Below are 12333 nucleotides of genomic sequence, written 5' to 3'. Positions count from 1 at the left end.
GGTGATTGAGCACCACCACGGGCTGGTTCGGGCCCGGCCATGTCACCAGCTGTTCCACCTTGAGTGGCATCAGGAGACCGGCGTCACTGACGGGTATCTGAGTGTCACATTGGGGTGCTGGTGGTTCGGGTCCCTTCCCGCTGTTCAAGCACATGCCACGTCCGTCCAGTCTTGTCAACGATACAGTCAAGAATTTGGAGATGTCATACTGTCGATTTCCAAAAGCTAATGCGGACGCATCAGACACGTTGATAGAAACAGGCTGGGGATTTTCGGATTTTAAGTCTGGATTGTGGCTGCAACTGTCCGTCTGCGTTGAGATGGTTTTCTCCGCCCTAACATCGTCCTTGTCGACATTCAACATTGGGATAGATGTGTGTTGCTCAATAACTTCTGTTTTGCTTTCCACTTTCACGGAGCCACACGTCCGGTTCGTCTGTAATCGATTTTTACAATCGATATCTGGCGTCAACTTGTCAGCGGTGCTGTCTTTGTCCATCACGATGCCCCGCAGTGCCATGACCAGTGGCTGCATGGCGCCCTCATTGTCTCCTGGTTGTTCGCTCAAAGAAAACACGGAGGAGATGATTGGAAAGCCCTCGGGCTTTGGTGTGTCTTTCTCAGTCATCTTGCTTGGGCGGGCACCCTGAGGCCAAACTGGAATGTCTGACTTGGAGGGGCATGGCACTACGGGCATTTTGGCCGACGGGGGCGCATTGATTGTCCTACGTGCCGTGGCAGGACCGGGGAAAAACGAATGAGAAGTAGCTCTATCCTGGCAAAGATTGACCGTTGGAGGTAATATTCTCACAGCTGCACCTGAAGAAACATTCAAGGAAGTGGGTTTGAGACCTTGCTGGTGGACACCTGATGGAGTGTTCACGACTTGAGGAGTGTCCATAACTTTGGAAGCAGCGTTATCATGGAGGCAGACCATGCCAGATTCCCGTTTAACAGTGGTCAGCATATCTGGGAGAAGACTTTCTGTGTGGGCTGCCTTTGCAAGGGAAATACTCTTGCACTCATCTAGAAAACTTTTGAGGCTTTCATCCATTCTTTTTTTAGATGCACCTGATCCTGATCCCGTTATTACCGGCTGCCGGAGAGAGGTCAGCATTCTGGTCTCACTGGTCAAGCGAACATTGGTCGCTTTCGCTCGATCAAGGAAAGGTTCACTCCACGTAGACGCAATTTCATTCCTTTCTCGCACAGGACTGTAGACGGTTTTGGAAACCTTGGTCGAACTGTCTAAGTTAATGACTTCCTGTGACGTCCTTTTCAGCGTGAGTTTGTCTTTGCTGGCTTGATTTGAGATGAGGTTTTTTGACGTGCTGACTGGTTTCACAGCGGAGCATTGCTGACCTGCAGTCTTTGTCTCCGACTGCGTTGCATTCACAATGCAAATTCCCATATTTGTCGACTTGACTGCATTTGGGGGATTTAATTTGGATGTTAAAGTCTTGCCTGCTGTGACATTTTGTTGAACTGTTGTTCTTGTGTCTTTCATTCCGGCCTCGTTTTCTTGTTGTGATACCAGTCTCAGCTTTAGCTCCTTTGACCCATTGACAGTTTTTACTTCAACAAGTTCAACCAGGCACCCAGCAGGTATACTTATTTCCTCTGGGAGTGACACTGTTAACGCCCTGTTGTGATGAATAACACTATCTGGGACACCATTTGAAGAAATGGGAAGCATTGTGTTCATTGTTCTAGCTTTTTGCCCATCTTTAACAAGACTGGCAGTGGGTGTGCTGAGGGATGTCACATTCAATTGAACTGGCGGCAACATTGAGTTCTCAGCACTCTGCACATTTGGTAAGGCATTGGCGATCTGGGCATTGTTGCTTCCCCCAATTTTTTTGGGTGCTTGGCTAATGTTTCTATGCACACATTCAATGTGTTTTAAAAGGCTGATCTTCCGCATGTAGCGCTGTCCACAGTGCGGGCATGAGAGAGTCGACCTGATGTGTTCTTCCAGGTGAGCATTTAGCTCGGCCTTGCTTAATACAGCCTTTTGGCAGTAAAAACAGTACAGTCTGGAGCCCATGTGTTGAAGCATGTGCCTCTTGAATAAGTCCAAGTCTGACGTTGCAAATCCACATTTGCTACAATGCATTGTGTCAAGAAATCTCGGCGTACGAACCAAGTACCCATGTGGTCGTCCGGTGTTCACCGTGGAGGGAAAGCTCTGACACTTAACAGGCTTCATGATGATTGATCATCTGGTGGCAGCGGCGGCGGTAGCAGCAGCAGAAGAAGCAGCAGGAGCAGCAGCAGCTCCACCCACATCCACAGCTTCACACCAATGTCCACATGTGTCCTGTTTTCTGTTGCCACTATTTACTAAATAGAGAGGAGTATTCCCCCACAAGATCAGAAAGAGAAAGACGTTGTTACCGATTGTATATGACGACAGACCAGCACAACCGGCGCACCCCCCGCCCCATTGGTGATCAAAGATCTATACATTTTACAGCGACTATAAAAATGGTGTAACAGGCCTGAATAGCATGAAAGGTTTATAGCAATTTAATGTAATTGCATTAATACATGAACACGGGATTTTCACGTTATGGCGGGTGTTAATAAGAGTAATTTATTCTGATTACAAAGTAAAGGCCCGAACAACACTGTTGCGAGGCAAATGGGCTGGCGAAAGCATATCTCTGAAGTCGAACGGTTTATTCGCGAGGTAGACAAATAATGATTACGTACCTTCGTGCAGTGTTTTGTAAACACGTTAACGAGAAAATAGTGGGATTTATTTTTAATTTTTTTTGCTGGATAGTAGCATAAAAGGTTCGTATCCGAGCGAGTCGGGTCGCCTATTTTGCTTCACGACGACTAGCATGCAGAAGCAAGTCCGGAAATGTTGAATTAACTTCAAAATAAGAGTATTTCGTTATTCATTTTTAAATAAAACGAGGTTGAATGCGTAATTCCATCTGTTTCACCATTACTAAACAGGGAATATGAATTATACAGCGAGTAAATGGATTCGTGTGATGTTATAAAAAATTGTTTCATGACATAAGTAGAATAGTGTTTAACTTCGAAAGTAAAAACCGGATCATTTTTATTACCGTATATACAAATGACAGCGGTACGACTGACCATCGTCCGCGCTGCTATTCTTTCAAAAATATACGTAAATCTTGCGTACCATCGCATCGTACTTACGCAAGACATTGATAACGTTACAAAAAGTCACGTAAACTATCTGATTCGTTGTAATCTTTCTACTGGAAGACATCTTTCTTTTCACGCAGTAGCATACATGTAATTTTTAAACACCGCTTGATTCGTTATTTAGAGTTACAACTTGTTGGTAATTAGTTCTTTCAACACAATGCGTCGCTGAAATTATAGAAAGATGCTCTTTGTAAAGACAGGCCGGTTTCTTCAAAGTGTGTCCAATTCACTCCCCAGGTATGTTGTTTTAGTCATTACATTTTTGCACAAAAACCCATTCGAGACTTGAACATTTCAAGTCTTGTCGCTCGTGTTTTCACTTGTTGTTGTAAAGTGAGCCTCACCGTGACCATTGTAGGGACCCTTTCTAGGATTTACACACCATTGTTGCAATTCATAATGACACAGCAACCACTGGCTTTCGCTTGACCCTCCCACTCCCTCGCTTGTCCCACACCCAGCTTCCTGGTTATGGCGAGAATAACCCGCCTAACTGGCACTCGAACCCCTTTCCTTTTCTTCCTCTCCTCGTCCGTCACCAGGTATATCTCGTCTTTCAGTGTTATCCGTCGCAGAATGGCCGCATCCGCAAGCGAGGTGACCAGGTTCGATTTCCTGGTGGTCGGTGGAGGTTCCGGAGGTCTGGCTGGGGCTCGGAGGGCGGCGGAGCTGGGCGCAAACGCAGCCGTGATCGAGAGTCATAAACTCGGAGGTACCTGCGTGAGTAACAACTGCAAACACTTGACACGCCACGCGTGACAGTCACCAGCATGGACGCGAAGCCTCCGGAAGCTTCTCTGGTTGACCGTTAAGTATGTCTGAGATAAACAAAGTTCTTAACTGGTACACAAGATTGAAGACTGATTAGTGTAGGGTTGACTTTGTTGTTTTTTAATGTCTGTTGTTAAAAATATTCACATCAGTCAACAAATCGAACAAGATGATGTTACCATTCACTATAGAAAAATATATAAAACATTTCACTTAATCCTACGAAACAGAACAAAATACTCTTTGGACAGTATACACTTTTTACTACGTTTTTAATTAAATTGTAACATTCTGCCATGTGTTGTTTTTCCTCTATGCTTTGGTTTACCAGCCTAAAAAAATACAATAAAACACTGAGGTCTCTGATTATTCTCCTGCCATCTTGGCAAACATTAGAAAACAGTATCATAGGAGGCCTAAGTGTTCGCTAAAAAATGAGGCAGAGGTTTACTTCCTAAAAAGTATTTTCATCTTATTGCAATACACTTACATGTTGTGCAAACAAACAGTTAAATAACAATAAAAGCAAAAGCATTGTACCTAGTAATTAAATACGTCAGAAGTGTTCATGAGAGGGCGACATGGGATTAGATTTTCACTCCTGTCTCATCCCAGTCCCATAAACAAAAAATCCTGTGCCATCCTAGTGAAAACACCTGCCATCGTGTTCTGCTCCATTCAAAATGAGTCCCACTCCCGTACGGATCCCATTTTGGAGGTAATCTACTTTTAAAATAATAAAAAAAAAACAATTAGTCTTCCTCATGTGCTCTCGGTAAAGTTGACATTGATTCCATGGGAATGCTGCAGAGTTCCTGAAAAAATGTCTCTCTGTCGTGTACATAGGCAATGATCCTTCCGCGAACCACTAAAAGGAGCGCACGAACAATACTTTGAGATCGCTGCTCTACTCCTATAACACAATTCTTGAATTTCCCCTCCGGCAATCAATAAACTATCATCTTCTTACACAGGATGAAGGGCACCCCAAATAGCTATATGAGGGGTAACAAACTCCGCCCCTGTCCTACCTGTTTTAGATATTTCCTCTCCTCTGACACACCTGATCTCAACAGCAAGCTCTGCAGAAACCTGATAACAATCCTGATAATTTGAATCAGGTGTGGGGGAGGGCGCTATCTAAAACATGCAGGAAGCTGTTTGAATAAAATAACTGACAAGTTGGGTCGATAGCCCGGATAGGTTAATAAGTTGGTTACGCCTGTGATATATTGTTAAATAAAGAATTACCCCCCCCCTCCCAAAAAAAAAGCAATTAAATAAAAAAAATTACATATCTTGGAAGGGAGATGGGTCAGCAACTGTAATTTAAATTACTATTTAAATTACTGCAGGCAAATCGATTTAAAAATATAACTGTTCATACTTCAGACATAGCGAACATGATCTTTGAGAGATTAATTAAATTACTTAGAAAATAGATTAATAGCACAAACGGGCTGTTTTGTTTCTCGAGGGCCCCTCTCCTACATGTTATAGATGTCTCACTCCTTCAACACACCTGATTCTAATGATCAGGATCTTGACAGGTGAGCTCGTTAAAGTAGAATGCTGTAGACAATTTTCGCTATTAGAGTTGTACTATTAAAATGAAGTAGGTTTTTATATGGTATTCTTATTTGTTGAGCTGCACGTGTGTGTGTGAGCGTTTTCCTAATTTAGGGTCAGGGCACACAAAAAACAAACACAATTTTATCACTCCATTAATCTCTTGAGGAAAAGGATATTATAAAATGCTATTACTTTTACATTTACTGAAGAAAAGTGACTTTAATTTCTCAAGGTTAGATATGTTACCGTGTGGGAATAGGTGTTTGGGAATAGACTTAGGGTCTGCCTGTGTACCTAATATTGTGATTTGTGACAAAGGAAGTTGTGTGGAGGAAATGTTGCTGTTGTGTGACATTCACCGTTTTTACAACATACTGTATGTTGATTGCATTAGACCAAAAACATGAGAGAGAGATAAAGTTCCTGGTTTTGTACAAAAAAATACGAACCTGCTTATTTATAGGTACAGATATTATTTATGTTGTTGTGATATCAATCAGTTTTGTTTTTTAATAATTGTTAGGAATTGTATATGATTATCATAATTATTTTTAAATAATTTGATTAACATGTAAAATATATCGTCAAATTGAACTGAGACAATGTTCCCATTATTTTTACAGGTCAATGTTGGCTGTGTCCCAAAGAAGGTACCATTAGCCTTTTTTGCTCTCCACGTAGAAACACCACCTCTGCTCAAAACTGAAAAAAATCAAACGCAACCTAAAACTAAAGGCTCCTTCCTGTGTCTTCCCAGGTCATGTGGAATGCCGCAGTCCATGCAGAATTTCTTCACGACCACGCTGATTACGGCTTTGATGTCGAAAAAGTTCATTTCAGTTGGGAGTGAGTGATTTCTGTGTTGCAATTTTGTTGGGAAACTTGTTTCGTCAATGAATGGAGGAAATGCAAAGTCATAGCAACAAGGCATGTTAGCTCGTGTTGCCTCACTAAGCTTTGTGAAGGTTGTACTAATGAAAGGCAGGGTTCAGGGAGGTTTGTTCAAAATAAAGTAGATAGGGATCACTTGCATATCACAGAGGCTGGCTGGACTGATTTCTTATTGTGTGCCCTTAAATATTCTCATTAATTCAGTGTTCTAGGTCTCTATTTTATCTTGTCTCTTTTTTAAGAGCAGAGTATTACAAGGTAAGTAATGAACACCATTAGCGAATTTTAATAAACCATCGTGAACATCACAATTTCAATTTCAACAGTTTGAACAAAATTTTAGCAAGTTCAAGTTCAAACCATTTCATCATCCCGCAGCATACGCATCAATGCTGCTAACCTGTTTCCTGGGTTTGGTCACATTTGTGCCAATAGTTGACCTCATTTTCATCATGAGTAGAGGGTAATATTCCTCAACATGACGCTCCTATTAACCCCCCAAAACTAATGCAGTTTAATTCTTATTCCACAAATGTAATATTGAACGAAATACTGTGTCTTGATTAATGATGGCACATACAAGGTATTATTGCAGAAATATGTCTGTCTGTGATATTTGTGGTTCTGCTGTTTTGGGCAACCTCGGTTTTCTTTTGAAACAGGAGACAAAAAAAAAATAGTACTCGAACCTTAAAAGCATGCAAATCACTTTTTAAATCTTGATATATTGTTTTCTTCTGTGTTTTCAGGACACTGAAAACAAAAAGGGATGCTTACATCAGTCGCCTGAATCAAGTTTATCGAAACAATCTTGATAAGGTACGAACAAATATATAGTGTGTAAAGCTTTTCCCAACATGTAGAGGGTTTAAACTTGCCCAAATTTAAAAATCTACCACCTATCCATTAATGATTCCTGTAACATTTCATCCGGGTAGGCTAAAATCCAAACCATTGAAGGTCATGCAAGGTTCACAAGCGATCCAGAGCCAACGTTGGAGGTCAATGGCAGGAAGTACACGGCGCCTCACATCCTCATTGCCACTGGGGGGCAGCCTTCTGTCATGACTGACGCTGAGATCCCAGGTGGGACCTTCTATAATATTTACATGCACTTTAATTGGTAATCAGCTTGGTGCTAAGTACATAGGTGACCTGTTTTATTTGATCAATGCAGGAGCAAGTCTGGGAATCACCAGCGATGGGTTTTTTGAACTTGAAAGCCTTCCAAAGTAAGCATTTAATTATTTGCTCATTTTGATGTCATGCTCAAAGAAATGTGCATAGAAATAAGTCATTTTACTCTTTCAACAGGCGTAGTGTTGTCGTGGGTGCCGGTTACATTGCTGTGGAGATGGCGGGCATCCTCGCTAACCTGGGCTCTAAAACCTCCCTCATTATACGGCAGAGTGAGGTAAGAGGATGATTGAAAAATAATTGCATGCTTAACTTGTGCAGTTTAACCTATTACTGTGCACATTAGTACCTCAACCTATGACATGTTTGAGCAAAAATGATTTTTCCGAGTGCTGAATAGAGGCTGCAAACATCACCTCATGCAGCAGCAGCAAATGTATGCAACGTCAAAGTTAAATACAACTGAACTGTACTTGGGCATTGATTCATTTGCTGACCACTATTGGTACTCGTACCACACTTTGAGAATCTCCGCTATGACTTTTACTTTTCTTCTGTAAAAACACATTTGGTGTTTTTTGTGGGTCTGTAACAGACTCTGTAATGGCATTTCCATTCATTTCATTGCTGAAGGATGAGTGTTCTGATTTATGAGCATGACACCATAATCACTCCTAATATTTACTCATTTTGTAGGTTTTGAGGAACTTTGACAGCTTCATAAGCACAAACTGCACCAAAGAGCTGGAGAACTCTGGCGTGGATTTGCAGAAGAACTCTCAAGTGACATCGGTGCGCAAAACCAACACAGGACTGGAGGTGACACTTGTCACCAAAGACACCGGCAAGAGCAGCACTATTTCGGAAGTGGACTGTGTTCTGTGGGCTATCGGCAGGAAACCCAACATCTCTGGACTAAATATCGGTGAGATGGTATGTGCTCTTTAAATGATGATGTTAATTGTTTTAGTCACTTTGATTCCTGTTACCCAATTGACTTCCCGTGTTATCCAAATGCTTGATAGACTGGTAGGTAGGTAGATATATTCATTTTAAATTAGATGACATATGTTGTGAGGATAAGCGGCTCAGATAATGGATGGATGTTACTGAATGTCAAAGAAGTCGCGTCGCCATCATTCAGTGACCCCTCTCAGGTTAAACACAAATCTGTTCTGCTGGTCGGTCACCATTTCTTTCCATTGGACATAATGAAAATAGAATTCTTTCCATGGCCAGACTGTAGCTATCATAAAACCAGGCAAAATTTGAAGGAACAATCTATTCTATAATCTATCATTCTCTGCTGCCACACAAATGTAGAAATATCAACTGATATCAGTTTAGAAAAAGGCGGCAGGGGGGTGAATAATTGAACTTTGTCAGAAATATATGACATCGCAGAAATGTGTTTGCAACAGTGTGACTTTAGGTGCATTCAACTTCAGTGGTCAGTACAGTTTTTCCCCTTTTAAACTCTTGGACTTATTTTGTGAGGACATGTACGGTGACATATTGGAGAATAAAGCAATGATGTCATAGTTCGGCAAAAGCATCACAGCACTTAGAAAGTACCCAATCAGGTTGCTCTATAATGCTTACTGCCTGTCTGAAGATATGGCATCTAGACAATGACTTTCTGTTCTGTATTAAAACAATGTTATGGTGCTCAGTTTCATTACGTTGTTGTTTGATTATCTCTCATTTCTTACCATTATTTTTCTTGGGAATTTTCATTTGGCTCACATTGTTGTCAATGGCAAAGGCTTGCACTCGCTTAACTCATTTAATGCCATTGACGGCTAAAGACATCATCGATCAATTTTATTTACTCTGCCGGCAGTGAATGAGTTAACAAGAAAATCTGGTGAAATAGCGGGCAGCTCAATGCCTGTTTAGTCGATGCACACTTCTGTTAGTGGTTCATTAACAAAGGTAGTCGTGAGCTGCTGGATTGTCCATTAACAGGAAGAATAGTTTAGGCACTGTATGACATGAACACACATGTAAATGGTGACTAAAACGGCTGCAAACTCCAACCAAAATATTTAAATGATTGTAAAAGAATACTTCTCAGGCAAAGTCAGTCCAAAAGGATATTTGTACAGGTGTATCTTGAAGAATGTCTGTTGAATGCCGAGTTCTTTTTTTTTTTTTTTACAGTTTGGTGTGTGTTTGTGTTGTCAGGGTGTAGACACAGATGAACACGGCCACATCGTGGTGGATGAGTACCAAAACACCAGTCGACAGGGAATCTACGCCGTCGGAGATGTTTGCGGCAGAGCTCTTCTCACTCCTGGTAAGACGTGACGTGTGTGTGTGTATGTAGACATTGTTGAAGAAGTGAACTTAAATTACACTGCTTACCTTGAACTCACGGTGTGCGGCAACTGAAGAGTACGGTGTTAGCCCCCGCATATTTGTAATTCTATACTTACAAATTAAACTCGGAATCTTCCTTTTTATTCTGAAAAACTCACCTATCACCCGTTTTTGTGTTCAGACCAAAACCTTGTCTAATGTTAAAGCATTACTTTGGTGCAATCTTGGGCATCTTGTTGAAGCAAGATGAGGATTTTCATATTAGAAAGGACATACAAAGTTAGTCAACTGTACATTTTGTTTCTTGTCAGTCGCCATCGCCGCTGGCAGGAAGCTGGCACACAGACTCTTTGAGGGCAAGAAGGATTCCAAGTTGGACTACTCCAACATTCCCACGGTGGTGTTCAGCCACCCACCTATTGGCACTGTGGGCCTCACAGAAGGTGAGTTGGGAAGACCTTCCACTGGTAGCACACTCTGGACTGTTGACTCTTTTTTTTTCCAACCCACAGAGGAGGCCATAATAAGCAGAGGCAAGGAGAATGTGAAGATCTACAAGACCTCCTTCACGCCACTCTACCACGCCATCACCAGCCGCAAGAGTCTTTGCATTATGAAGATGGTGTGTGTGGGCAAGGAAGAGAAGGTTGGCGTCACCTGCGTCAGAAAGTCTCAAATTTAAACTTGTGATGGTGGAAAAAGACTACTTTTTTTATTAGGCGGAACTATGGGCTGACTAAATCAAGCTCCTTCGCTCACTTCATTAGTTATTCAACCAGACGACACCAAAGCAATACTTTTATATGAGACAAGGCTTTGTCCTAAGCACAAAAAAGTGCAAAGGTGAGTTTTTCAGGGAATCTAAGAGATAAATAGATGGATCATTGCTGCTGAGAAAAGCATGTTATGATGGAGCAAAATGATTGTCAGGTTAAATCTACTACAATGAGTGCTTCAAACGAGAGAAAAGATGACAGCGATTATTCCAAGGAAACAAAACCTTTTTTTTTTTTTTTAATTTGAAAAATAATGATAATTTTTTATTTACTTTAATTGATCTCATTTAATTTTATCCATAGCTTTCTGATAACAAAGACAATGTTTGGGCATGTCTTGTAAGCAATTGAATAACACTTTTTTTTTTTTTTTTTTACTGGAAACCCAGCTGAATGTTCTAATCAATAATGTAAATGATGTTTTGAGTGAAATTGCCAGGTCAATGTTAATTAAACATGCTAATGTTCGCTGTGTTTTCTCCCCTAGGTGGTGGGTCTGCACATGCAGGGTCTGGGCTGTGATGAGATGCTGCAGGGTTTTGCTGTGGCTGTCAAGCTTGGTGCTACCAAAGCAGACTTTGATAAGACTGTTGCCATTCACCCCACCTCTGCTGAGGAGCTTGTCACAATGCGTTAACAAGACACAGCTGGGCCTCAAATGCTCTTTCATTCCACAAGAAAGTCCAATTGATGAGTTGCTTGATAAAACGACACTCATTTTGAGTCATTACGTTATTGTGCACAGCTTTTCTTTTTCTGCCTTTTACCAAACTACATTACTGAGTTGCGGCTTTCTCAAATTGTACTGTGGATCTTGACGACTGAGTGGTAATTAGATTGGACTTTGTGCCTGATTGTGTGTGTTTGCATGGGAAGTCCAAAGACCTCAATCTTATTTTATGTTTGATCCTAAGTGTGTCATTTGTCAAAACACTGCTCCCCACGAAGGAACTTTTAATTACACAACGCATGAGCATAAATTTATATAGATTGGATGAAAAGTAAGAGAGCCTGCTGATCGAACAATGACACGAAGACCTGAATTGCGACACCAATAGATGAGTTTGTTTAAGCACTGCATGTTTTTTTAAACATGCAATTGCTTCATACTTGTAGGTTTGTATAAACGTGTTAAAAAATCCATCTGGGTTGTTTAAACATGGACAGGATCGCCATCCGGAGCTGCTAACATACACCGGTTTGGTTAAACACAAACATGGGGGCGTTTCCATCCAAAGTCACTACCATACATAGTCTTGTTTAAATATGTACGTGAGTACCTTTTGCCATCCAGTGAATGCAGCTACCTTACATAGGTTTGTCTAAACGAGTACATGATCCCTTTTCCATCCTGAGTGCATTACCACCACCCAGAGGATTGATCACGTAGCTGCAAGTGCCTTTTTTCTCATTAAGAGCTGTTAAAATGCATAGAGCCAAATGTCTAAATGCATCTAAACTAGGGTTGGCATGCACTGTTTAAGTTGTTGTCTGGTTGATACCTCAACCTTATGTGCTTAACTGTTAATGACTGAATTGAATAGATGCATATGTTTTATAATAAGAACAGCTAACCAATATACCTAATGGTCATTGGAAATAATAATAAAAAAAAAGAATGAAACAGTAATAGAAAACATTAAGTCTCGTAGAGCGAGAGAATGCGAAAGAA

At 41.1% G+C, this 12333-nt stretch overlaps 2 protein-coding genes across 5 annotated transcripts in view; one reads left to right on the top strand and one right to left on the bottom strand.

Annotated features, from left to right (window-relative positions):
* Nucleotides 1-2929, bottom strand: part of znf518b (zinc finger protein 518B) — a 4819-nt gene extending 1890 nt beyond the window's left edge. The window contains exons 1-2 of the mRNA XM_088292951.1: nt 2716-2929; nt 1-2343 (exon numbers count right to left, since the gene is read on the bottom strand). The exon at nt 1-2343 is cut by the window's left edge and continues 1890 nt beyond it. Of these exons, the coding sequence (XP_088149077.1) occupies nt 1-2209 (2209 nt within the window). The 5' untranslated portion in view covers nt 2210-2343; nt 2716-2929. The remainder of the gene's footprint in view (nt 2344-2715) is intronic.
* Nucleotides 2930-3109: 180 nt separating this feature from the next.
* On the top strand, nt 3110-11391 carry gsr (glutathione reductase). Of its 4 annotated transcripts, XM_088292956.1 has the most exons (13): nt 3110-3429; nt 3753-3912; nt 6159-6185; nt 6293-6381; nt 7176-7245; nt 7365-7512; nt 7604-7658; nt 7741-7840; nt 8260-8496; nt 9751-9862; nt 10197-10328; nt 10398-10531; nt 11149-11391. In XM_088292956.1, exons 1-13 carry the CDS (start codon nt 3374-3376, stop codon nt 11296-11298), a joined length of 1470 nt encoding a protein of 489 aa, XP_088149082.1. In that variant the 5' UTR covers nt 3110-3373; the 3' UTR covers nt 11299-11391. The 4 variants fall into 4 exon arrangements, with proteins under 4 accessions (XP_088149082.1, XP_088149081.1, XP_088149080.1 ...); XM_088292955.1 differs by lacking the exon at nt 3110-3429 and having other exon boundaries at nt 3617-3912; nt 10398-10507; XM_088292954.1 differs by lacking the exon at nt 3110-3429 and having other exon boundaries at nt 3618-3912.
* Nucleotides 11392-12333: the final 942 nt, after the last annotated feature.

This window comes from Idiotropiscis lumnitzeri, chromosome 4 (genome assembly GCF_059441095.1).
Source record: "Idiotropiscis lumnitzeri isolate Australia: NSW breed Sydney's pygmy pipehorse chromosome 4, RoL_Ilum_1.0, whole genome shotgun sequence".
Classification (NCBI taxonomy): Eukaryota; Metazoa; Chordata; class Actinopteri; order Syngnathiformes; family Syngnathidae; genus Idiotropiscis; species Idiotropiscis lumnitzeri.
The sequence above is the reverse complement of the archived record's forward strand: the minus strand, read 5'-3'. Positions and strand labels throughout refer to the sequence as shown.

Excerpts from the sequence above, each read along its gene's own strand:
- gsr (XM_088292954.1), top strand. The coding sequence starts at position 3,664 with ATGGCGAGAATAACCCGCCTAACTGGCACTCGAACCCCTTTCCTTTTC. Across the intron at positions 6,382-7,175 it reads AAAGTTCATTTCAGTTGGGA|GACACTGAAAACAAAAAGGG; the intron begins GTGAGTGATTTC and ends CTGTGTTTTCAG. Across the intron at positions 9,863-10,196 it reads CAGAGCTCTTCTCACTCCTG|TCGCCATCGCCGCTGGCAGG; the intron begins GTAAGACGTGAC and ends GTTTCTTGTCAG.